The 24823-nt window shown below is 44.5% G+C and overlaps 2 protein-coding genes across 3 annotated transcripts in view; one reads left to right on the top strand and one right to left on the bottom strand.

Moving 5' to 3' along the window:
• The window catches only part of Xrra1 (X-ray radiation resistance associated 1), a 62815-nt gene extending 46847 nt beyond the window's left edge, over positions 1-15968 (bottom strand). For both annotated transcript variants that reach the window (XM_050154413.1, XM_050154414.1), the window contains exons 1-5: positions 15731-15968; positions 12967-13034; positions 10270-10367; positions 4588-4769; positions 413-484 (exon numbers count right to left, since the gene is read on the bottom strand). In XM_050154413.1, the coding sequence (XP_050010370.1) occupies positions 413-484; positions 4588-4769; positions 10270-10363 (348 nt within the window). In that variant the 5' untranslated portion in view covers positions 10364-10367; positions 12967-13034; positions 15731-15968. The remainder of the gene's footprint in view (positions 1-412; positions 485-4587; positions 4770-10269; positions 10368-12966; positions 13035-15730) is intronic.
• Positions 15969-16039: 71 nt separating this feature from the next.
• Positions 16040-24823, top strand: part of Spcs2 (signal peptidase complex subunit 2) — a 13790-nt gene continuing 5006 nt past the window's right edge. Inside the window, exons 1-3 of the mRNA XM_050154424.1 lie at positions 16040-16195; positions 23676-23759; positions 24333-24493. Coding sequence (XP_050010381.1) covers positions 16082-16195; positions 23676-23759; positions 24333-24493 — 359 coding nt within the window. The 5' untranslated portion in view covers positions 16040-16081. The remainder of the gene's footprint in view (positions 16196-23675; positions 23760-24332; positions 24494-24823) is intronic.

The following is a 24823-nucleotide window of genomic DNA, read 5'->3' as shown; positions in this document are numbered from 1 at the left end:
TGGAGATTAATCTGTGTTGATACACATAGGTCCAGTTCATCCATTTCAATTTCTTGCTTGAGTGTATGACAAGGTTAGTCTATCTCAAATTTTCCATCATTACAAACAATGGTGTCATATACATTCTTATATATTCCACCTCATTATAAGACTTTATTTATCCCGACAAGGTGGTGAGCTTGTGGGATGGGAACTCCACACAAGGAATTACAGTCTGGCCAAATTCCCTGGCCAGTTCACACCATCTTTGCCCTCAATCCCAAGAACAGATTCATAAGGTAAGTTTTACTAATTCATACAAACACCAAATTTAAAGCAAAGTTGGAATTTGTTTCTGCCTGGTGAGCGCTTGTCTGCCCTCCCTTCCTCCCCCTCACATCTGGCTCTGTCATGCCTTTGCTGCTGGCCTCACCTTGGAGAACTTCATGCCGCTCACGTTCACGGTGCAAAGGTCTGATGGCTTTCTTACACAGTGGTGCTTCATCTGGAACAGAGGACACAGACTTAGTCCCAGGGTCCCAGTGGAGTATGATAGGTTAAGCTACTCCTGCTGAGTGTCTTCTCATTGGGTACGCTCATAAAACCTGCCATTTGTTTTTGCATGTGCATTTGCTCATTCACCAAGAATTAACTGAGAACCACCTCTGGGCCATGAACTGACTGTAACAAGCTCTTGTTCAATCCTAACTGAACCCTTCTTTAATGTGAATAGTGTATCTTATGACTTATTAGTTGTGTTCAGGGTTTACCTCTCTCTTTCAGTATGACTTTAGTTAAAGGGTTTACTTCCCCTTCAATGAGGCTAAGAGACAGAAGGTGCCTTGCCTGAGGCCCTATAGTTAGTACATGATTGATCTATGATTTGGATTCAAATCTAGAATCATGAAACTATGTATTTTTGCCTACTGCATGTCATTGTAAATAATGAAAAAGTTAGGATCAGATATCAGCTTCAGATTACCTCCTAGTTCAATGTTCCTTGTCCCAGCTATTATGGCCCATACATATGGCGCCTGCTTTGAAGAGGCTCTAAACAGGCTAAGTGGGGCAGCTGCAGAAGCCACCCACGCCTTCACTTAGTGGGAAGTCAAATGAGGTACTTAGAAATGTAATGACTATTCTGAAGGAGAAGTTCAAGACTCCATGGGGGTATGGAAACAGGAGGCCACAATCTCAGCCTCTGAAGGAGGAAACATTTACTTGAGGGAGTAATTTTCCAGCCAAGGGCTAAGAGCCAAACAGGAGATGATCCTGTAAGTGGGTAGGGAGTGTGCAGGCCTCCCAGGCAGAAGGCTACACGATGTTTTTGAGAGGAAGCCAAGACAAGGCTAGAGAGGGAGTCATGAGACCATTCGGGTCCACATTGGTGCTGAATAAGAGTGTGGATTAAGTAGTGGCTGACAGAAGTTTCATAAAAGTCACTATGTCTGACCTCCTTAGAAAGGATAAGAAGACAAAGCCAGGTGGTGGTGGCACACGCATTAATCCCAGCACTCAGGAGGCAGAGGCAGATGGATTTCTGTGAGTTCGAGGCCAGCCTGGTCTACAAGAGCTAGTTCCAGGACAGGCTCCAAAACTACAGAGAAACCCTGTCTTGAAAAACCAGGAAAAAAGAAAAGCAAAAATAAGAAGACAGAAGAGACCATTGTACCAGAAGTTGTTAGTGACCGTTCCAGTAAACACTTGTCTACATCTTCCCTGTTAGAGAACACTGAGGCCATTCTCCTCCCTTAAAGTTGACATGTTCCAAGCTCCAGCTCCAGAAACCTCATTTGTACCAAGAACTAACTTGTAACAAGCCTTAACTTGAACCAGCCAACTGTCAAGTTCTTGTTCCTCCAGCTGACACTGGGTATGTAGGTCATGCCAATAAGATGTTGGCTGCTAAGGGGAGGAGTGGGTGACCAGTTTAGGGGGGAGGCCTTTTCTTCTAAAGACAAGCACAGTAGGGGACAACCCCTTCTCTGCCTCAGGATGTTGTCCTGTGTATGTGTAAGATGACCAGAATTGCTGCAGCCATTTCGGAATAATGGAGGGAGACAGGCCTGGAGGACAAGCCAGCATGCTGAGGATGGCGGAGCAGGAAGATGGAAGGGCCCTGAGCCTTGGAAGACGTTAGGTTACATAACCATCATGTAATGGATCCCAAGCAATGCCCCAGGCTTCTGTGTGAAATAAAACCATTCTAGATTTTATTTAGTTTTATTATTATTATTAGCAGCAGTAGCATTTGGGGATGTGTGCATGTGTGCACATACCATGTTGTACATGTTGTTAGAGGACAACATTTGGGAGTGGTTCTCTCCTTCCACCTTCCCTCCTGGGGGCTGAACTCGGGTTGTCGGGCTTTGTACAGCGAGCATTTTACACACTGAGCCATCGGGATGACCTGAGAGGAAAGCTTTCTAATTGGTCTGAACTAGTTCGGGAGTTACATGGTTAGTAAGAGATGACAGTGGCTGGGTTAAGCGTTGTAGCAGAAGAGATGAGAGGAACGTAGACTCAATGTCTGTTTAATAGACGTTCTTGGAGTGGTTAAAGGTGGGGGTATGGGCAGAGTATAAAGAAGAACCCCAGGTTGCAAGTTTGGTGACTGGTTAATTAGTGACAACACAGAGGTACTATTAACCAAAATGATGTATTTGGGGATGTGGGGGTCATTGAATAATACAACCTGAGGGGCCAGTGAACTGAGAGGCAGCGTGGAGATCCCGTTACTCTGAAAAACATTCTCATTGCTGCTTCTACGTAAAGCAGCAACGCAGGTAGCAAACCTGTCCAGTACAATGATCCTCTCACAACTGATGGAAGAGCTAGGATGTGAGAACAGGGACAGTCGAGTACCTCAGAATTTTAAAAGTTAACTTTATATCTGGATGCTTGCCTACATGTATGTGTGTGCACCACCCGTATGCCTACATGTATGTGTGTGCACCACCTGTATGCCTACTTATATGTGTGTGTACCACCTTTATATCTGGATGCTTGCCTACATGTATGTGTGTGCACCACCTGTATGCCTACATGTATGTATGTGCACCACCTGTATGCTTGATCCCTGTGGAAACAAGCAGAGGGTTTCGTATCCCCTGGAAATGGAGTTACAGATGTCTTAAACTTCTATGTGTGTGCTGAGAATTGAACCTGGGTCCTCTGGAAGAGCAGCCAATGCTCTCAACCATGGAGTCATCTCTCTAGGCCTCTAGTCCCTCATTTAAAACAGTGTCATACTTGTTAACAATCTATGTATTTCCTCCTGTTTACTTCAAACCATAACTGGGTTATTGATAGTACCTAATTCAGTACAAATAATATGTAAATAATTGTTAGATCATATGGTTTAGGGAACAGTAATATAAAAGAATGCACATGTGTAGTACAGATAAAAATAAATTTTGCTTTATTTTTCACAAACATTTCAGTTTGTGGTTGTTTGAATCTGTGGATAAGGAATAGTGGATATGCAAGGTCAGCTTTATCTGGAAATGAGTTGGGGAGAACACTGTGGAGTGATGTGACCTGTCCCCCCTCAGTCCTGCTGTTTCAGTCCTCTGGACTCTGCACTGAGCAGTGGTCGCAACAGTCAAACAAACCTAACAGGCTCTGCAAAAACCTTTCCCTGCTCAACAAGGGAACACAGAGCCAAGCATGACCTCTTGTAATCTCTGAGATACACGAGCAGAATGTGGAAACAAGGGAGCAATGAGAACCACACTACCCATCAATATTAATCTACAAAATCCATCTTTCTTTGCCAAGCTACTGAAGCGCTGCGTAGAACAGATGTGAAACTTCCTGGCTGGTCTCCAACCCAGCACCCAGCTCTCTTCAGAGAAACTGCCCCAGGCCTGGTTGGAGTAACACCATGAGCTCCTTCTGCTTCCAGGCAGATGCTAAAACCAGAGAACTAAGGCTGGGGGAGAACAGGACACCCCTGTCCCACTGGCTCCCACCTCAGGGCAGTACACAGCATGGCACACAGAGATCTCTTGCTCCTCCTCAGTGCTGTCATGGGATCCTTAGTTTATCCTTTATTTCTGAAACACTCTTTCTTTTCCAACTCACATAAGACTTTGCACTTCATATGATAACCTCTTTCTTCTGGAGCCAGGGCCTCACTATGTAGATTCACAGAGATTCACCTGCCTCTGCCTCCCAAGTACAGGGATTAAAGGTGTGAGCCACTGCATCTGGGCATTTTACATAATACAAAGGTACAGGGTTTAGAATCAGTAGATCAGGGTTCTAATCCTGATCCAGTCATTTATTGGCGTAGAGGGGACCTCTTTTTTTCCTGTCTACAGGTGGCAGCAATATAATAAGGATGGCGATACCGGGTCTGTCTCACAGGGTGCATATGTAAAAGCTTTGCATGTTAAAGGAAATTCCCAGGGTTCTTTCTTCATTGGCCACATTCAGTTTGGCACCATCACTCTGAAAGCTTGGTGTGGGATAGGAGTAGTAGTACCAGGGCAAGACAAGTCATTGTCCCTAGCCAGATAAGGGCAGGGCAGGGCAGTCCTCACTCCTCCCTTCCCCCGCCCTTAGCTGATGTCACTAGATACTCCGGAATGCATTTACTCTCACCAGAAAAGCTCGGTCCAAGACATGTCCGTGTCCAAGACTGTCTGCCTGGTTATCCCGCCGAGACACTTTCTTCAACCCAGTCTCAAAAGAAACCTTCTTCAGGTTCTCCCGGCCTTCAGCGGATGCCTTGGCCACACCCTTCTTCATGCTGCCTTTCCGAGCCACTAACCAGTGTCCTCGGCCTGTGGGGAAGAATGGACCCACCGGTGAGAAGGGCCAACCTTCTCTGAAGCCGAGGGTGTGAACATGGATATTGATCTTTCATACTAACCCCCCGTAGCTCCCAGTTCCTCACCACCGCCGGAGGGTATCTGTGTACGTGTCTCATTTAAGCAGCCACTAAGCTCAGTGACACATATGCTACAGATGAAAATGCTTACAAAGAACAAGATGGGATGGCTGCCCAGCCCCTTCGTTTATCTCCAAGTGTGTGCCTCCTAAGTCTATGGCTCACTGAAGAGAAAAAACTGGACACTTCCTGTTATGTGACGTCCTCCCGGACCCCCTCGGTATAGAGGACTACTCTCTCGGGTGCTAGCCAGTTACTCTCCCACTGACCATCTCTTAGGTAAGGCCTATGTGTGACCTGGATTCCATGCTTCAGCAAAAAGAATACGAGGGCTGGGGATGTAACTCAAGAGTTGGCCAACTGTTCACCTACTGTGCATGGAGACCTCGGTTCAACCCCAGCACTGTATAAAGCTGGTTATGGCTGAGTAACACCTGTAATCTCATTACTCAAGGAGGGGGAAGCAGGAGGACTACTTCACAGAAGTCTGTCAGATATTCTAGGCATGCAGGCCAAAGATGGATGCCCCAGCATTGAAGAGCAACCTTGCTTGTTCTGCTTACTAAGGTAATGTTCTATCCTTTCGGGGTCTTTGATGGAATTGAAAACTAGGCAGTCATAGTCACAGTTTCCTTTAATTATGACAGAAGGTAAATTAGGTGCAGAGGTTTGGGCTCATCAGGATAGAATAAACGGAGTATTTTCTCCAAATATGCCAAATACAAATGGACTGGACATTGTAAATGCAATTCTTGACTGATGATTGTTCTTATTGTCTACAGCCTTATTGGAGTCAAAAACCTTTCCTTTTTATTTAGACAAAAAGGGAGAACTGTTGTGGAATAATCTTTTTGTACACTGTGAAGATTTGTCACTCAGATTGGTTTAATAAATAGCTCAACAGCCAATAGCTAGACAGGATTTTCAGGACAGAAAGGACGCTGAGAAGGACGGAGATGTGGGAGAAGTCAGCCAGACATGGAATGAGTTGGACACACAAAGTGGGATAAAGGCAAAAGCCACATGGTAGAACATGGATTAATAAAAAAAAAAAAATTGGGTTAATTTAAGTTATAAGAGCTAGTTAGAAACAAGCGTAAGCTATCAGTCAAACTTCCATAATTAATAAGTCTCCGTGTGGTTTGGGAGTTGGTTAGGTGGGACAGAAAAAGTTCAACTATGATTTCCCACTCCTGCCATGGACCAGGCAGTTTGGTAAGGCTGCCCCACCAGGGCATAGACTTTGTACCTCCACTCTCGTGTTGTATCCCTGACTCCTGGCCATAGGAGTCAGAGTTGGTGTGAAAACTCAAAGTGTTAAGAGGAAAGGCCAGGAGGTCAATGTGAATGAGGTTTGGGGGGTCAGGAGAGGCAGACCATGGAAGTGTGAATGAGGCTGGGGGGTCAGGAGAGACGGACCATGACAGTGTGAATGAGGCTGGGGGGTCAGGAGAGACAGACCATGACAGTGTGAATGAGGCTGGGGGGTCAGGAGAGGCAGACCAGGGAAGTGCTGAAACGGGGTGGAGCCTGATAATGGTATCAGCCTTTAGTAGCCAGGGAGTGGGATCGAGGGGGGACTTGTTGCTTTGTTTTTCTTCATAACTTTTCATTTTGAGATAATTTTAGACTTCCAGAAGAGTTACAGAAATGGTGTAAATTGCTCCACAGTCTTTACCCAGCTTCCCCAATGTCTTGTTCTCATATTACATCACACAATTACTGAACATGGAGCAATTAGCACAGATGCAACACCAGCTACTAATATCAGCCCCTCTTTGAAGTTTGCCAGTTTCCTGACTAAGGCCCTCCTCCTGTCCCAGGATCCAGGCCAGGATCTCACATCACAGTCAGCTGGCATGGCTCCTTAGTCTGCTCCCACTGGTGAGATGGTTCTCCACTCTTTCCTTCTGCAGACTTGATACTTGTGAGGAGTACTTGTCAGTGAAACACTGAATATTAAAGTATTTAAATTAAAAAAAAATCACCCACGTGTGAGCTTGTCTGATGCAGTCCCATGTTCAGACAAAGGCTTTGAACTTAGCAAGCTACCACAAAAGCAAGCTGTGCCTTTCTCTGTGTATCATTTCAGGGAACTCCTGGGGTCACTGCGCTTTATTTCTGGTGGTGGTAACCTGTTTCGGGAACAGGTTCTCACTATGCAGACCAGGCTGCCCTGAAACTCACAGTCCTCCCGCCCCGGCCTCCCGAGTGCTGGGGTTTTAGGAGTGTACTTTTATATAGTACATTGACATTACGATGTTTATTTGACATGTATACGGTATACACATGCATGATGTTTGAGTGCATGTGTGCAGTTGTACATGCAGAAGCCAGAGGAACATGTGAGGTTTCTCTGTCACTATCATGTTCCCTTCAAACAGTGTTTCTGGTTGAACCAGAACCCGACATCTCACGTGTGCTGGCCAGCAAACCCCAGCAATCTTCCTGTCTTTGCCCCCACTTCTGAGGTGACAGGCATATATGGCCACACCCAGCTTTTACATGGATGCTGGGATGGGTCCCCGTGCTTGCTGCAAGTGGTTTTTCCTGCTGAGCTACCTCTCCAGTCCTACAACGCTGATTTTGATTCTTCATTCAAAGTGGGGTCTGCTCAATTTCACTACTGAGAATTCCCATTTTTACCTTTGTTATTAGTGACTACACCTGGAAAGTTCTTCAGAGGTCTTGTTTCTCATACTCCCATCCATTTTCCCTAGCATTCCAGACGCTATGTGTCAGCTCTACCGGGCTATGCAACTGTTCAGACACTCGTTGCTGTGGCCGTATTTTGTATTTAGTGTCTTGATGAGGCGATGTTGGTGAGAAAGGTACTTGATGGTGCAGGGGGCCCTTCCTCCCTTGGTTAGCTCAAACACTTACGGAGCAAAAACAGACTTTTGAGAGGAAAAAGAAGTCCTGCTTCAAGACTACAATGGGGGAGGGGAGCAGGTGAGGCGTGGTGGCATGTGCCTTTAATTCCAGCATTTTGAGACAGAGAGGCTGGTAGAGCTCAGCAGTTCAAGGCCAACCTTTCTACGTAGTGAGTTCCAGGACAGCCAGTGCTACCTAGAGAGACGCTGCTTAAAAAAATAAATACATAGGAGCTGGAGAGATGGCTCAGAGATTAAGAGCACTGACTGCTTTTCTGGAGGTCCTGAGTTCAATTCCCAGCAACCACATGGTGCCTCACAACCATCTGTAATGAGATCTGATGCCTTCTTCTGGTGTGCAGGCAAACATGTTGTATATATAACAAATAAATAAATCTTAAAAATAAATAAATAATTGGGCTGGGATGTAGCTCAGTGGTAGAACATTGCCCACTTGTGCAAAGCACTGGACTTCATATTCACCATCAGGAAACCAAACAAAATAAAAAACCCACTTCAGAATTAGCTCTTCCCCAGGGGTTACCTCAGCCTCTAAAGTTACATAAACTAATTCCTATTCTATCTACCCACTTGCTTGTCTATCAATCTATCTATCTATCTATCTATCTATCTATCTATCTATCTATCTATCTATCCATCCATCCATCCATCCATCATCCATCTATCATCTATGTATCTATCTATCATCCATCCATCTATCTATGTACCTATCTATCCATCTATTCATCCATCTACTTATCTTCTACTAGCCTTACTTCTTTAAAGAATCCCGACTGACATTGATGTGGGAGTGTCATATCAATCTGTTGATTTCATTGGCTGAGCAATAAAGAAACTGCTGGCCCTGATAGGTTAAAAGATAGGTGGGCGGAATAAACAGAATAGGATGCTGGGCGGAAGAGGAAGTGAGGTCAGACTCTGCGCTGCTTCCAGAGGGACCAGACAGCCGTCATGCTCTGCTCTCCCAGGCAGCTGCAACCCACGATGGACTTAGGCTAAAATCTTCCCGGTAAGCGCACCTTGGGGTGCTTACACAGATGATTAAAAATGGGCTAGTCCAGGTGCAAAAATTAGCCTGTAAGGGCTAGAGTTCATGGGCCAAGCAGTTCTTTCAATGAATACAGTTTGTGTGTTGTTATTTCGGGCATGAGCTAGTCAAGCGGCCGGGGTGTTGGGGACGCAGCCCCGCCGCCACTCCTATTTCAACATGACATATTATCATAAGTAGGTTTTACCTGCAAAAAATATTACTGCGGTATTTGAACAGCGATTTTAAATACCCGTCATGTCTTCTGTATTCATTAATGAGATTTTTACCACAAAGAAAAGCTGTTTCTTCTCTCCCACTTATTTATCGACTTAAATGTTTATTTATATCATTATGAGCTCATGAATATTTATTGCATGGTTTACAACCCAATCCTACCATTATTTATTTTTCTGTGTAGGCTGTCCCAGATTTGGCTCTGTTATCTGGTTGCTGTGTCCTTTCAGCTTGCCCTCAATGTTTTTCTGAGCACTTCTTTACTTTCTGGTACCACAAGATGTTCAAGGCCCAGTCTGAATTCTTTTTTCCTTACCTCAGACCTGTGGACATCTATTTCTCTGGAGAGGTCTTACTCCTCTCTTTGGAGAATGGTATTTAGAAACCAAGGTCCAGGCAACAAGTATATTCTTCTCTGCTGACACCTCCCTGCTTTCAGTGAGTATGTATACTTCTCCCTTCCCTCTCTGTCTCTGTGTGTGAGGGGGCGGAGGAGAGATTGAGCAAGAGAAAGCAGAAATCTACATTGAAAGGTGCTTGGAGCAGTGGTTCTCAACCTGTGGGTCACAACCCTTTTGGGAGTTGACTGACCTTTTCACAGGGGTCACATATCAGATAACCTGCATGTTAGATTTTTATGATTCTTAAGAGTAGCAAAATTATAGTTATGAAATAGCAATGAAAATAATTTTATGGCTAGAGTTCATGCTAACTAGATGGATGTCTGAAAAACTACCAGAGAAGATTTAGTGGTTTCATTTAGGAGCTGACCAGAGAATGATTAGTCATCTAATCAGGAAAAATGGGAGACAGATACATAGCAGACTAAGGGGTCATAGGATGATTTGTTGAAAGAAGTGGGAGAATAGGGCTTCGTGGATCTGAAGACTTGGCTAACTGGAATGGAAGCTGAATATTCCAGACAAATCCAAAAGCTTTGTGAAAAGAGCACCCAAAAAAGAAAGGAACATAAATAAAGAAAAGGGGCTGTGGCAGAGACTGAGTGTAGGTTAGTCTGTGAATGACAGGTCCCTCTACAGGGGTCAGCAAAGAGAGGCTGCTGGGCTACGGCACTGTGGTTAAGAGCACACCGCACAAGGCCCGATGGGGCTGCTGCAGAAGGCGGAATGAGAGGGGACAGGATTGAGGGGCACAGGCAAAAACAAGAAAAGAGAAAACCGTGCAAGGCAGGAGCTGGGTGTGGAGAAGGGCAGTCACCTGAGGATTCATCTCACCTTCTTCCGGTATCCGGAGGAGACTTTTGGCTGGAAAGCAGTTGTTGAGGTAAGGCTTGCCATTGTCCATTTTGTACATCCCTGAAGACACCATCTCCCTGAGAGACAGCAAGGACAGCTGGGAGTCAGAAGAGTGAAAAGGTACAGGGGAGCCCTCCCCAGTGCCATTCCTGAGCCACCAAGACCACTGCATCCTGTGTGCCCCACCTCTGAAGACCAGGAGATTCTGCTTCAGCAATGGGGCTGCCGTGAACAGAGCAGGGAGGCAGGAGTGGGGCTTTCTGGTTCAAACCAGACCTAACTCAGCAGGACACTAAGTTAGGCTCACACAGACATGGTTTGAATCCTGGCTTTGTCCTTCCTTGCTGTGTGACTAAGTGTGTTCCTCTACTCCTGAGTCCCACTGTCCTTGCCTGTGGGGCAACGCTCCCACCTTAACTGACTGAAGGGGGCTGCTGTCTTTGTTCTATCAGACTTCAGAGAAAGGGACTTACTTGATGAACAGACCAAGTTTGGACCGGATAAATCTGGTCTGAGGGGTAAACTGAATTTACTGACGGAAAGGGGGAATCAACAGTGATGTAGCAAGAATAATAAAAACCCAGAAACAGACATTGGGCTTTGAACTGAAGATCAGAGAAGCAAAGCAGCCAAGTCACTATAGAGCTCTTACCTCTACCCAATCTTCAGACTGAAAAGAGAGCGTGTTCCCGTCTCATCCAACCTCATACTCCTCTCTCGTACTAGTACTAAAGGCATGACCCACCACTGCCCGGCCTCTATGGCTAACTAGTGTGGCTGCTGGGATTAAAGGTCTGTGCCACCACTGACTGGTCATACTTTGTTAGATCATAAACAAACTATCACTATTCCGTTCAAACAGAAAGAGCCACAGGAGCGAGGGCATCATGAGGAGGGAATGGTCAGGACCCAGGAAGAAAAAGGCTGTGCATTTGGAACTCTTTGATACAGTAAGGTTCAACAGGAAGATAGTGCCAGCTTCTGAAGGGTGTTTGCTGAGGGGCAGGGAGACTGTGGTTTCACACTGTGTTTCACACTTTGTCCTGGGCATTCAGTGCCTGGGAGACAGAGTCAACAGTTGGGCTTAACACAAGCCATGCCTGAGCTGCGCTTGGGAAAGGCATCGAGCATGTATGAAGAATACATAAAAGACAGGCAAGCAGGGATCAAGGTGCCCTGTGAGAAGGCTTCCTGGCAGTGACAGTGGCAGAGGTGGGGCAGAGGAAGAGGGCAGTTGGGGAACAAGGAACTTAACTTCGGGTCTAGTTTTGCCTACAAAGCCGGACAGCTGTGGGCAAGTCATTAAAATGACTCTTTGACTCTCAGTTTTCCTATGTGGGAAATGGAGCTACAAATTCTGTGCCTGGAGAACTGTGTTGAGATCGGAATGAAGCAAAGGACAGATGTGTATAAAGAACGTAGAGAAAGGACGTCTTTCTACCCCCTTTGCACACACCACTCCTCTCACAAAGCCTTTATTGGACTTTCTAGCGGGAGACAACGGTGCTTTCGCTAGACTGAGTTTATTTATTCAGTCCTTAATGTCCCCTTCATGGTTTCACTGCTTTTAACCTCATACAATTGCTACCAATAATGCAAAGCTCCCCCAAGGGACGATGAGCCTCCAAGTCTGAAACACTCCTAATTCATTGCTTTGCACCCATCCATGGGACCTAGCACATTAGAAGCACCCAAAGGCCATGAGCGAGCCAAACGAAGGCTATGACAGCACTCCTGGGACCCAAGGGTCTCTCTAATTTCCCTCGAGGGAAAGGGCAGAGCGTGTAGTGAATTATCAGTTTATTCTAACACAGCATCTAACGTAGCAGATTCCATGAATATCTATGAACCGAGTAAGCGATGCTTGGCTCTCCTTTGGTCTAATGCATAGCCTGTGTATTCTGATCCCTGAGCTCCCTACAAAGGGATAAAGGCTTTTCTCAGGCGGCCCTCTGGCTTGCCACACTTCTAGAATCATACTTACTACTTTGTTAGTATTTTGCTCCCCTCACCAACTTCCCTGTAACAGTGCCTAAGTTTGCCTCACCTAAACAAACCCATTCTCTGGTTTAGTTTCCTTTTGCTTGCTTTTGCCAACTGATACAAACTAGGGTTAGTGTCATCTGGGAGGCATGAACATCAGCTGAGAAAACGCCGCCACTGTCAAACTGACCTATGAGAAAGCCTGTGGCACGTTTTATGGATTAATGATTGATGTGAAAAGGCCCGGGTCTCTTGTGTAGGAAAGCAAGCGGGTGAGCAGCAGGCCTCTATGATCTCTGCTTCAGTTCCTGTCCTGCTTAGCCTAGGAAGCCTTGGCTTCCCTCACAGACAAAGGGATCAGGACACGCAAGATAAATAAAACCCTTTCTCTGCAAGCTGCTTTGTGTCAGTGTTTTCTCAGAGCAACAGAGCAACAGAAAGTCAAGCAAAAAAAAAAAAAAAAAAAAAAAACCACCCTGACACCTAGGCCTGAGCTAGAACTCTCTACAAAAATCAGCTGCTTTGGTTTTCAGGACACCGCTCTGTCAATCTACCAGCTGAAATGAATGAGGGAGCACGTGAGTAAACCAACCGCTGTTTAGAAAACACTGGAGACAGCGGCGGCTAGAGAAGGATCTAGCAGTTAGTTCACTGGGCTATCAGGGCCTAGTTCCGTGTCTATACAGTACTTACTTGATCTTTGACCTCGGGAACGAGTCTTTGCTTTCCTTTTGTTTTTGTTTCTTTACCTGCTTCTTTACCTGTAAAAGAGATATTGTAAATCATCTTAGCCTGTTGTTAAGAAGTCTTGAACCTTAGTTCATCCTACATTCTAGATATACGCAGCCTTATGCTCCAATATGTGTCTTGGATGAAGGGTATGTGTGTGGGAGGGGATAATAGGATGGAAACAATTCCAAGAAACAGATGGACATGCTATGAAGATAAGACAAATGGGGCTGGAGATATAGCTCTTATGTTCAAGACCCTTGGGCTTGATCCTGAGTGTCACGTATGTGCACACACAAAAGACACAGGAACGAAGACATGGGCAGAGAATTATAAGAGCCACATTGTTTGCCAGTAGAATGTAGCCGGGTTGCTTAAGCAGGCTACAAAAAGCATAGATGGGAAAGGAAGGGACCGTTTATAAGCTCATTTAAATGAGACACATTTCTGTAGAATAAAAATAGCAAAGACAAAGTTGAGAGATACGTCCCAGTCTGGGAAAAATAAATGTCATGCATTTAACACAAAGAATAAATCGAACTCAAATATTAGGCAGCACATAAATAATTATAGAAATTCTAATTCAGCGTGAGAACAAGAGGTGAGAAGGTACGGACTTACAACCAAAGGGACAAGAAAGGTCCCTTTGTTCCTAGGTTACATTTTCTAGACTGTAACCCTGATAGAAGCATGGACTGATTTTTATGGTAGATAAATGAAAGATGAAGGTCCATACTTGAGGGTTAACTTCAGCTACCTCTGAACTCTCTCTCAAACTTGAAAGCTAATGTCAAGCTGACTTTAGCATCCCCTAGGTCTGTCTGTCTCCCTCCTGCACCTATGTGCCTGCATCACTCTCTCTGAGGCACCGGTACTCCTTACTGGCATGCATTTTGCCTACTCCGCTCCTTCAGCCTGTCATGTCTGTCTTTACCTTGATTCATGAAGTCTCCTTTCCTGGAACTCCATATTCCCAGGTGGACCTTTTTAAGGCCCGCTTCATTTCTTTTTAAAATTTACTTATTTTTAATTTATGTGTACACATGTTTTGCCCCCATGTCCACAGAGGACAAAGGAGGGCGCTGGATCCCCTGGCACTGGAATTACAGATGACTGTAAGCCTTCATGTGAGTGATGGGAACTGAATTGGAATCCTCTGAAAGAATAGTAAGATGCTGAGCCTTGGGCCTATTTCTTTTCTTCTTAGTTTTTTGAAGGCTCTTCTGTCTAGCTGTAGTTGTCCTGGCACTAGCTCTGTAGAAGCCTGGCCTCGAACTCACAGAGATCCATCTGTCTCTGCCTTCTGAGTATTAATAGAATTAAAGGTGTGTGCCACTACCTCCCAGCATGAGCCTATTTCTTTTCTTTTTTGAAAGATTTATTTATTATGCATACAGTGTTCTTTCTGCATGCATCCATGCAGAAAGGGCCCCAGATCTCATTATAGATGGTTATGAATCACCATGTAGTTGCTGAGAATTGAACTCAGGACCTCTGGAAGAGCAGCCAGTGTTCTTAATCTCTGAGTCATCTCTCCAGCCCCATAGGCCTATTTCTTAATGGAGGTATTCTATTACAGTGTGTTAGAATGGCCTGTTTTCCTGACTGTTCATCACACCAACCTCAGGCTGAAGCCGAGGCCCTCCAAAAGCCTAGGGTCTAGTAATCTCACTTCCAGCATCTCAAGCAAGGCATGGCCTACAGGAGGGTTTGTAATAAATGCTACCCAACTAAACAGGCACAAACAAAACGCTTCAGAGTATTTTGTTTTGTCTGCAAGAAAGGAAAAGGCAAGGATCGAGGAGGGTTTCGCAGAACAGGTGACGTTCGAGCTGGGTGCTGAGAAATGAGGAAGAGCAGGAAGGATGAATGGCAACAAGAAAAAGCCAAGAGGCATTCGACCACGGTGGCCAGGAATAGCTTAACAGAGGATGAAATCACTATTTTAATATGAACGTTAGCTTTGCCACGACAGGCGTTGTCTGTTTCAGAGGTATACTCTGAGTGACCAGAACGGGAGGAGTGATTACATGCTAAATAATTCAGAGGCTGGGCATTGTGCCTTTAGGTTCGCCACTCAGGAGGCAGAGGCACCTAGATCTCTGTGAGTTTGAAGCCAAGCTGTCTACGTAGTTTCAGGTCATCCGGAACCTTACAATAAGACCTTGTCTCAGGAAAACAATGTCTTATGAATTCAGCATTTGGTCCATAATTTGAATATTTATGGGAAGTATATGGGTATAAAAGCTAAATATGTCATAAAGTAATATTCCTAAGCCTCTAGATTAGCAACCAGATTTATTTTCCTTACATGCCTTATACAGTGTCAAGTTTTATCGATGCTCAATATTTTTTCTTAGTCAATATTTGTAAAATTAGAATGCCAAACTGGAAACATGCTTTTAACTAAAAAAAAAAAAAAAACCTAAAAACTCTGCTTCAACTGTGTTCTGACCCATGCTCTCTGCTTTCTGGTAAGTTCATTATTTTGAGATTGACACTGGATAGATGTGAGCGCACATGGGGCACTGCCTGACAGACAGTAGGCGCTCAATAAATGGCAGTTCTACGTGAAACGCTACTAACAGCTAAGACGATAGTCACTTTGGAGAGCCTACTCGAGCTAATGCTCTAACAACAGGGACAGAAAAGAGTGAAGAGCGGGCTCTTCCACGCTTTCGGGGCTAGAAAGACTCTTAACTCAAGCAAACCAAGCTTCCTGTCACACCTGCCTCCGGCGTCGCTTCCGCCTCCGAACCGTCCGCTGAGGCGACGTCCCTGACAGGCGGGATGCACGCCTGCGAGCCTCACGGGAATCTCGGAGTCGCTCCACGGTGGCGCTTGCCACAGTCTTCCCCACCCACTCCTTGGTAACCGCGACGCTGCGGCTAGCGACGTAGGCAGCAACTGGCGACCGCAGATTCTAACAAGTCCCGTCAAGCCCCGCGGCCACCCTCAGCTCTGGTCAGCCCACGAACTACGGATCCCGATGGGCGCTGCGCAGCGCACCACGTGGGCTGAAACCGCCAATCGGCTTTGGACAAGTCGTAGAGGGAGGGAGACGCGGAGGGGAGACAAGATGGCGGCGTCGGCGGCGCAAGGCGGGAGAAGCGGCGGTGGCGGAGGCGGTAGTGGGGTTGGCGGCGGCCCCAGCTGTGGGACAAGCAGCAGCCGCACTGGTTTGTTGGATAAGGTGAGGATCTGGGGCCTGGAGACAGTGTAGAGCCTTGGGGATGCCCGGGAGGTGCTATGCCCGCCGTCCCATCCCCGCCCCCCTTGTCTGCAGCTTCTTGATCAGCGCTCCTCTGTAGCCCACCGCCGCGCTCTTGTCATCTGCTTTCTCAACGCATTCGCATCTCAGCCTTCTCGTTAGGTCCTCTCTTTTCCGCAAGTGTGCTGGTCCCTAACGCTGGCTGCCACCGCAGCTATTAAAGTTGTTTATGGCTATATTTTCGCCGTAAGGATCGCGTTTCTATTGTGCTAAGGAGGACACACTCTTGAAAGTGTCCATTTCACCAACGCGGAAAACTGATTTCCCCAAGAACTTAAAAGAACCTACTCGAAGTCGGTGTTCCCCAGACTTCCGCCGTCACCCTCGCGTGTTGCTATAGAGGCCAAAGAGTTCCTTGGCCTTTTACTTACTAAAGTTTCTAGGCGGATTTTTTTTTCCATGATACGTCAAATAATGAAATATTCGTATGTTGGCTTCCCTTGCTAGGCTGACAGAAAGTCTTTTCCCCCTTTGCGTTCCCTGCCTTTCTCTTTTCTTCCTCTGCTTGTCCCCTGCTGTCTGTGCCAGCTAGCTGCTTTTCCACTCTGCATACCCAATCATTTTTTTAAAACAACAGCAACAAAACCATCTTTATCCATAAGGGCTTAAAGAAAAGGGGTGGGGCTGCTCCTGAATTGACCTTATTGCCCTTTGCACAGCATCTTGGAAGAAACAGTTATGTGAAAAAGCAGGCCTGGTATTGGTTCTGTCCCTGGCTATGTGACCTGAAATATGCCTGGGTATATCGTAAGGTTCCCCTCCAGTGTTCTCATTCCCAGCTGATGTGATAAGTGTGGAGCATGCTGCTTTAATATAGTAAACCATTTTTTCTTGAAACATTTTAATTGAAAAGCTTTCTGACTCTTCTGTGCCAAGCAGATTTGTAGTGCCTAAGAAATGAATACCTGATTATGTTGAGGGCTCCGATCCAGGATTTGTGTCTCTTCCCACGTAGTAGGCAACTACTCCACCATGGAGCCACCTCCCCAGTTCTGCTTGGTTCTTTTGAGGGTCATTAGATTCTAATTAAGATAGGGTCTTGCTGTGCAGCTAAGCTGGTCTCAAACTCAGACCCTGCTGCTTCTTTCTTCTGACTGCTCTCACAGTCTTAATACTTCTTAAATAGGAATGTGTTCTGAGAATTGGTTGGTATTTTTGTTAAAATTCACCCTTTCTGTTGGGTGTGCAACTCACAGCTTATGCTGAGCCTTCCCAGGGTGACTCCGTCTCCCCTCTGCTTGGATTATCACTAGCAAACGTAAACATGGACATTCGCCAATGGCCGAGCTTACTACATAGTGCTCTTTGGTGTCTGTCAAGGCTTGGGTTCAGGTTTCACTGCAGATTTTTGGTGTCCAAGGGTGCGCAAATCATTCATAAAATGGTATAGTATTTGAATATAAGCTACATACCCTCCAGTATACTTTAAATCACCTTTAGATTATTTGAAATACTTGCTGCAAAGTAAATGCTTTGCAGACAGTTGTTATACAGTGACAAAAAATGTTTGTGAGTTCAGGAATATAAAGGTTTTTCGTTTTTGCTTCTGTTTTTGTTTTTCCCATTGAATACTGTCTATACATTGGTTGGTCCTTGCCTGTGCAATATTGATATAGAGAGCTGACTGTAGTATCTTTGTGTTAGGATAATTTGTCCTTTAAGTATCTCTGCTACTGGAGTAAAGTATGAAGACTGTGACGTTACTTAACCTTAGAACCTTTCCTGTTCTTCATCTGAAACAAAGAGAGTTATATGACAGGGTTTGGGGCAGAATCAAGACAGTATATCTATCAGCCTCTGCACTCTGAAGTTTACTGTGTCGTGATGAAGGGAAGTAGCAAGTTTCTGTTATCAGAGTGCTCAGACTAGCCAAATAGGAAGTGGAGTATTCAAAATAAGTATATTTAAGGAAACACATGATGCATTCAAAAGGTACTTTTTGCTGAAATTCAAGTGAGAGAGGATGGTTCTTAAGATCTGATAGCTAAGAGTTAGAGCCCTGGGGCGAAAGGTGTCGTGTCTGAGTAGAGTTCAGACATGATGTTAAGAATGAGAAGAACATATCAAGTAAGAAAGTTTAACTTATTTATTGCATTTGATGTATTTTGGGGTGGGTGTGTGTTTGGGCACATGGTGTGGAGATCAGAGAACAATTTTTGAGAATCAGTTTTCTCCTACTGTGAGGGACCCAGGGACCCCATGAGGCTTGGCGGTAAGTATCTTTATCCGCTGAGCGTCTCTCTTCCTTATACAGAATGTGATGGTGCTTGAGATTCTTGTAGGCTTACCCAGGAGGGTCTCTAGGTAAACTAGTGATGGTAGAGTTAGACTGGAGAGGGTCACTGAAGTGGGATGGAAAGGCTTTTGAGACTATATGAAGTGACTTTAGGAAAATTATTCACGTAGTTCACAGAATTAGACATAACACGGCCATATACTAGTGTATAGGACTTAATAGAAAGAAGGGCAAGTTTGCGTTCTACAGCCCTGACGTTAGCCGAGAAAAATGCCCCCAGTCTTAGGAAGAGCTGTAGAAGATGCTGCTCGACGTGTCTAGAAAACTGACTGCTGAGGTGGGGAATCTGGACCTGTCCCGAGTGGAGCGGGTCTGTGTGAACAGTGGGGTTTTGTTCTAGGAGTGTTCAAATGATGGTGGTGCCGTTAATATAACCTTCTTCTTGCATTTTCTTTTCTCCCTTTGGGGGAGGAAGGTTTTTATTTCCATACCTGTTGTTTCATTTGCCATGAAGAGATGTGATCAAGGTGTACGAATGTGCTTCTCGATTTCTCAACACAGATGCGAGTTTCTGCTCCTTTGAAACGGACTTTAAGAGCAAAGCGGCACCTGTTTCCTGTTTCAGAAACAAGTTTGCAGATCTAATCTCCCCCCTCCAGGTCACTGCTCTAAGCTGGTTTGCCCCATGTCTGTCAGTGCCTTTTGAACTATATGGAAGCCATAAGGAATAGCTGCTTTGAGTGGTGGTGGCACACGCCTTTAATCCCAGCACTCGGGAGGAAGAAACAGGTAGATTTCCTTGTCTACAGAGTGAGTTCCAGGACAGCCTCCAAAGCTACAGAGAAACTGTCTTGGGGAGCGGGCGAGAATAACTGTTTCCCAATTTGTTTGGGCTATTAAAAGTTGGCGTGCTATTCATTCATTCATTCATTCATTCATTCATGAACTGTTATCCAAACCTTTTTAACCTCATAACCTGGATTATGACTCGTGGTTGGAGTCTGACATTAGGATTCGGCTTCTATACCTTGGTTACTGAGAACGTAGCTCTGGGGCCAGCCTTGCCAGCTCCTAGCTTTGTAGAACTTCTTGCAGTGGAGAATCATAAGTGAAATGAATCTCAAGTGTTCATGAAAGTCATCAAGTGAACTTGTTAGGCGGGTGTAGTCAGAGGCTTCATGTGTATAAGAACTTCAGAAAAACCCTGTTGACTGCTCAGAGACTATTTGCAATTATACCAGACAGTATCTTGAAACTTAACCATCATTTTAGTTTTACAGGATCCCATAGAAAGTACATCGCCCCCATGACTGCTGGAAGTAATTCTAGAAGACAACGTCCCCTCTCCCAACAAAGTTTGTCCTTAGGGTTAGAGACATCATTTAGGGGTTGATTTTTAAAATCAACTGGTATAGGGTTGGGAGGTTGGGGTGGAAATTATGTAGGCTCAGGGATCTCTTTGATAAAAAGAGGAGGGGGATTTAAATGGGATAATAGGTAGATCATTGTGAGCTTACTCACACTAATAATAATAGTGATTGTGAGCTATTATGTATAGACAATTTACGTTGATATAGATTCTTTCATATTGATATAAATTCAAATTATAATTGTTATATTGATATGCTCCTATTTCTGTTTGCAATATCTGTACACCTAGGCAAAGTTATTTTGTCATATTGTATGTCTGCATGTTTCTATCTCTACTTAAGACATTTGTATATTGGTACATTTTAGGATATATTGATCATATTGCACTATACATTTCTACCTCAAGATACTTTATACACACTTTACATTTTGAGGTCATTGTCCTCATTTGCTGCACAGTTGTTTAAAGATTGTTTAATATTCTAATATAAACTCTTAGTCTTTAAGCTATACAAGTATTAAATATTATAGGGATAAGCCATGTTTGTCATTATTATATAACTATAATCATGTTATACTATATAACTAATATATAACTAGTCATATTATATAATCAGTTTCTTTAGAAACATAGGGATTGTATTCCGCATAGATAGGTGATCTTCAACCACTTCAAAGAACTATAGAATATGACATTTAAATAACTTAGGGTTCTGTTGACATGAGACACGATTGCTCCTGGCAACATCAATCTATACCCATGAGAATGTTGAGCACTGAAGACACTCCACTTGGAGCTGTTTTCTCCTTGGCAAAGCTGGCCTTTGGGCAAGAAACTGCCCATGCCTCGACCACTGACAAAATTCGCGGTGTCCGAAATGGACAAGCAGGATACGAGAAAAAAGATTGCCAAACCTTGCCAAGACAGGGTAAGATGGTTTTGAAATTTTTCCTGCTTCTTTGACTATGATCTGTCAGTTACTCTAGGCCTTAGCCAAAGTTGGTTGTTCCAGTGTTCCCAGTGAGACTTTGGGTCATTGGCCAGGTAGCCAGTTGTCTCTGTCATTTATTGCACATTTTGGAAGCTGCCTGATTGTACTTCCTGCCTACTCAAGAAAAATTATCTACCTTCTCAGGTCTTGGATGAGGTTGAAGACTAGATAGTTGTAGTTACTGTCCTCTCCTGACTTAGCCGGCCATTTCTAATACAAGACTTAGACTCCTTAGGGTAGGATAGTTATTGAAACATTTAGCATATATTTCTTGGTTAATATTGTTTATACCGGTTGTAATTCTAATTTTTATACTTGATATCTGTTCTTATTGTATACAATAGTTTTGTATTGGGTTTGGAACTCTTATTTAGGCAAAAAGGGGAGTTGTTGGGGAACCTCCTTCAGTCAATGGCCTTTGAGATACTTGGGCATAGCCTTGGTTACCAAAAAACCATGCAGGCTCACTTGCTCGCTCTCCTCTCTCTTCTGGCTGCTGGATTGGGTTCCTGTTGCCCACTCCTGCAAAGGACTGTGATCTGTGAGTTCATTCTAAATAAAGAACCCTTCATTAGACCCAATTCTGAGCTAGTGTGGGACTGTTTTATTTGCATTTGCCTACATGGGGTATTTCTGTCCTCCAAAACTCAGGCAAGGACAAGTATGCCCTGTTCCTCTGTTGATTAAAAAAAAAAGTGATTTCTAGTAACCATCATGACTCAATCATGAACATGAATAAGTTGTATGGTTATAACATAAACTCAGAGCCATGATCTGATCCAGTTAAGCTATTAAATAATGCCAAATCAGTACTATGACTGTTTTGAAAAGATGGCAGGAGGAGCAGGAAAAATAATACATATGTGTCAGGAGAGTTTCCCAAGACTGGTGATTTGTTAGCCAAACCATGAGACTCAGCATATAGTGCTGCCTGTAATAAGATCTATTACAGCACCGTGGAATGGAACGCGGAGGAAACCAAGTGGTATTTAATGGCAGAGTTACAACAGATAGCACATGAGAAGTGGTGTCTGCCAGGGAACCTCATTAGACACACAGTTCATTGGGCACCTTATGCCTAGTCTGTGCCAGATTCCTAGAAGGAAAGGTGTTTGACATAGATCACATTGTTCACAGAGCTTAGACACAGGGGACTACTTTCAGCAGTTAGGGGATGTTTTATATAATGCAGGGAACTGCCTATCAGCCAGGTTGCCAGATAGCAGGGTGGTAGTTCTGAGGGAACTTAGATGAACTTCCCACGTGCTGCCCTTAATTATAGTTTATCCAGTGAGGTCCCATGTGAAACAAACTTGCCTTTGCCTTGTGGGGTTCCCCTCTATGCTATGAATATGTTTTATTACCATTGGTTAATAAAGAAGCTGCTTCGGCTTATAGCAGGGCAGAATATAGCCAAGCTGGAAGAGATAAGAGAGAGTAGGTGCAGTCAGAGAGATGCCATGTAGCTGCCCAAAAAGCAAGAGGTAACAAACCACGAGCCTTGTGGCCAAGTACAAAATAATAAAAATGGGTTAATTTAAGATGTAAGAGTTAGTTAATAAAGAAGCCTGAGCTAATAGGCCAAATATTGTAATTAATATAGTTTCTGTGTGATTATTTGGGTCTGGGTGGCCAGGAAATGAAAGAGCAGTCTCTTCTTACATTGTATCTCTGTGTATATGTTCACACACATATGTAGGTGCATGTGTGTGCGTGTGGAGGCCGGAAGCTTCTTCAGTTGATTGCTACCTTTTTGTTTGTTTCTGAGACAGAGTCGTTTTATGGAGCCTTGGCTGACCTGGTACTGTGTAAGGCAGACTGGCCTCTGCCTCGGAACACTGAGATTAAAGGCATTGCCACCATGCCTGGCTCCACCTTTTATTTGAGACAGGATCTTTTATTGAATTCAGAGCTCACTGATCTCCCTAGCTTCTGCCTTGTGTTTTTATTCCTTTTTATTGTTCCTCATACTTAGTGTTAAGAAGACCAGAGGGAGGGGACGATACGTGGATATAACAGGGAGGATGTGATTTGCATACGTTTTAGATGAGCGACTTCTGAGAATGATGGGAAATGACAGCCAGATAGGAATAGGAGCCTAATGTCAGCCCTGCTTGTTTAGATCTTTTCATGTGTACAAAGTAGAATGGTGCATCCCCTTCTTCAGAAACCAAATTATAACCTAGTCATGGTTTGTGTAATTCACTGGAAGTTCTCCCTACTGAAGTTTCTCGAACTAGGCAGTGGGGTTAGAGCTGAGGCTTAGTCAGCATGTTAACACTGCTTCTGCACATTATCCGTGGAAACCGTTGGGAGATTGTACGGCCGAGCTTCATCCCTGGACTCTGCTACCCTCGGTGATGTGTGTATGTGGGGGGGGGGGGGGGGGGGGGGGGGGGGGGGGGGGGGGGGGGGGGGGGGGGGGAGTCTGTGAGAATAAGTTCTTTCTCTCTTGAAGTGATAAAACTTCACTATTTCACAGATAATCCAAATCTTGTTGTAGGCTTAACTTAACAAATCCTTTGAGGTTATTAAAGGAATATTGACTGAATGCATATGAGCTGCACTCATCTGTGGTAAATGGGGTAGGATATATGAGTTGACATAGCACATGCACTGTTCTGGTTCTAGGCTGTAGGATTTGCATTTTCTGCATGGAAACTTGCACCATCCATATGAGAACCTGATTGTGGTGCCTAGTCTCCATACCATTAGAAGACAAGAGTTCTCAAGAAAGTAGCGCATTCTACTTTGTAAGGTGCCACAGTTTTGATGCCCAGTTTTTCCGTTTTTTTTTTTTCAGTGGAAGATTGATGATAAGCCTGTAAAAATTGATAAGTGGGACGGATCAGCTGTGAAAAACTCTTTGGATGATTCTGCCAAAAAGGTACATTTTTCAAGAATGTGCATGAGCGTGTTTTTAGCCTGTGGATATGTCTCCTCTCAGATCTCAAAGTGAGAAAATGAGCCAGGAAAGGGCTTCGGAAATTATCACAGAATAAATAGGAGGAAGTGTTTTTTAACATCAGTGTTGGGGTGTCAAGAAAATTGGTAATTCATTGTTTCGAGATTAATTAGTATAGAGCACAGAACTTGGGAAGGTAGAACTTCCATCTGTGGAGAGTCCGTTTGCAAAAAGAAAAGGAAATGTTAGCTGTGTCCTATAAGAAAAGTTGAGAATTTTAAAAACTATGTAAGGTACTGCCAGGCACACTTGGGACGCAGAGGCAGGCAGATCTTTGTGAGTTTGAGGCCAGGGTAGCCAAGATAGCCAAGGCTACATAAAGGAACTTGTTTTTGTCTCCCCCCCCAAAACAGCCCAAACCTTTTCTCTGGGATTCTTTGTTTAGAGTGGTAAGATGCCAGCTGAAGAGAACACTCGTTCATTCCTGCAGTTCATAACATGACCAAGCCACAGCAAGGCCGCGTCACTGTTACCTTCCCTCCTGCTCCTCTCTAGGTACTCCTGGAGAAGTACAAGTACGTGGAGAACTTTGGTCTAATTGACGGGCGCCTCACCATCTGCACCATCTCCTGCTTCTTTGCCATAGTGGCTTTGATTTGGGATTACATGCATCCCTTTCCAGAGTCCAAGCCAGTTTTGGCTTTGTGCGTAATATCATATCCTTTTTTCATGCTCAGGTTTGCTTTTTAATAACAATTCAAAAATGCCTGCCATTAGATTAGCCTTGCTTCACATGGAAGCTTTGATTTTAGGGCTTGCTGATGTTAGAATTAACATTAAAAGCTGTGCATATAAACTCCTGCTATGCCGGGCGGTGGTGGCGCACGCCTTTAATCCCAGCACTCGGGAGGCAGAGGCAGGCGGATCTCTGTGAGACCAGCCTGGTCTACAGAGCTAGTTCCAGGACAGGCTCCAAAACCACAGAGAAACCCTGTCTCGAAAAACCAAAAAAAAAAAAAAAAAAAAAAAACAAAAAAAAAAAGGAA

The sequence above is a fragment of the Alexandromys fortis genome, unplaced genomic scaffold (genome assembly GCF_014885135.2).
Source record: "Alexandromys fortis isolate MF-2015 unplaced genomic scaffold, M_Fortis_MF-2015_v1.1 scaffold_77, whole genome shotgun sequence".
In the NCBI taxonomy this organism is placed as follows: Eukaryota; Metazoa; Chordata; class Mammalia; order Rodentia; family Cricetidae; genus Alexandromys; species Alexandromys fortis.
The sequence above is the reverse complement of the archived record's forward strand: the minus strand, read 5'-3'. Positions and strand labels throughout refer to the sequence as shown.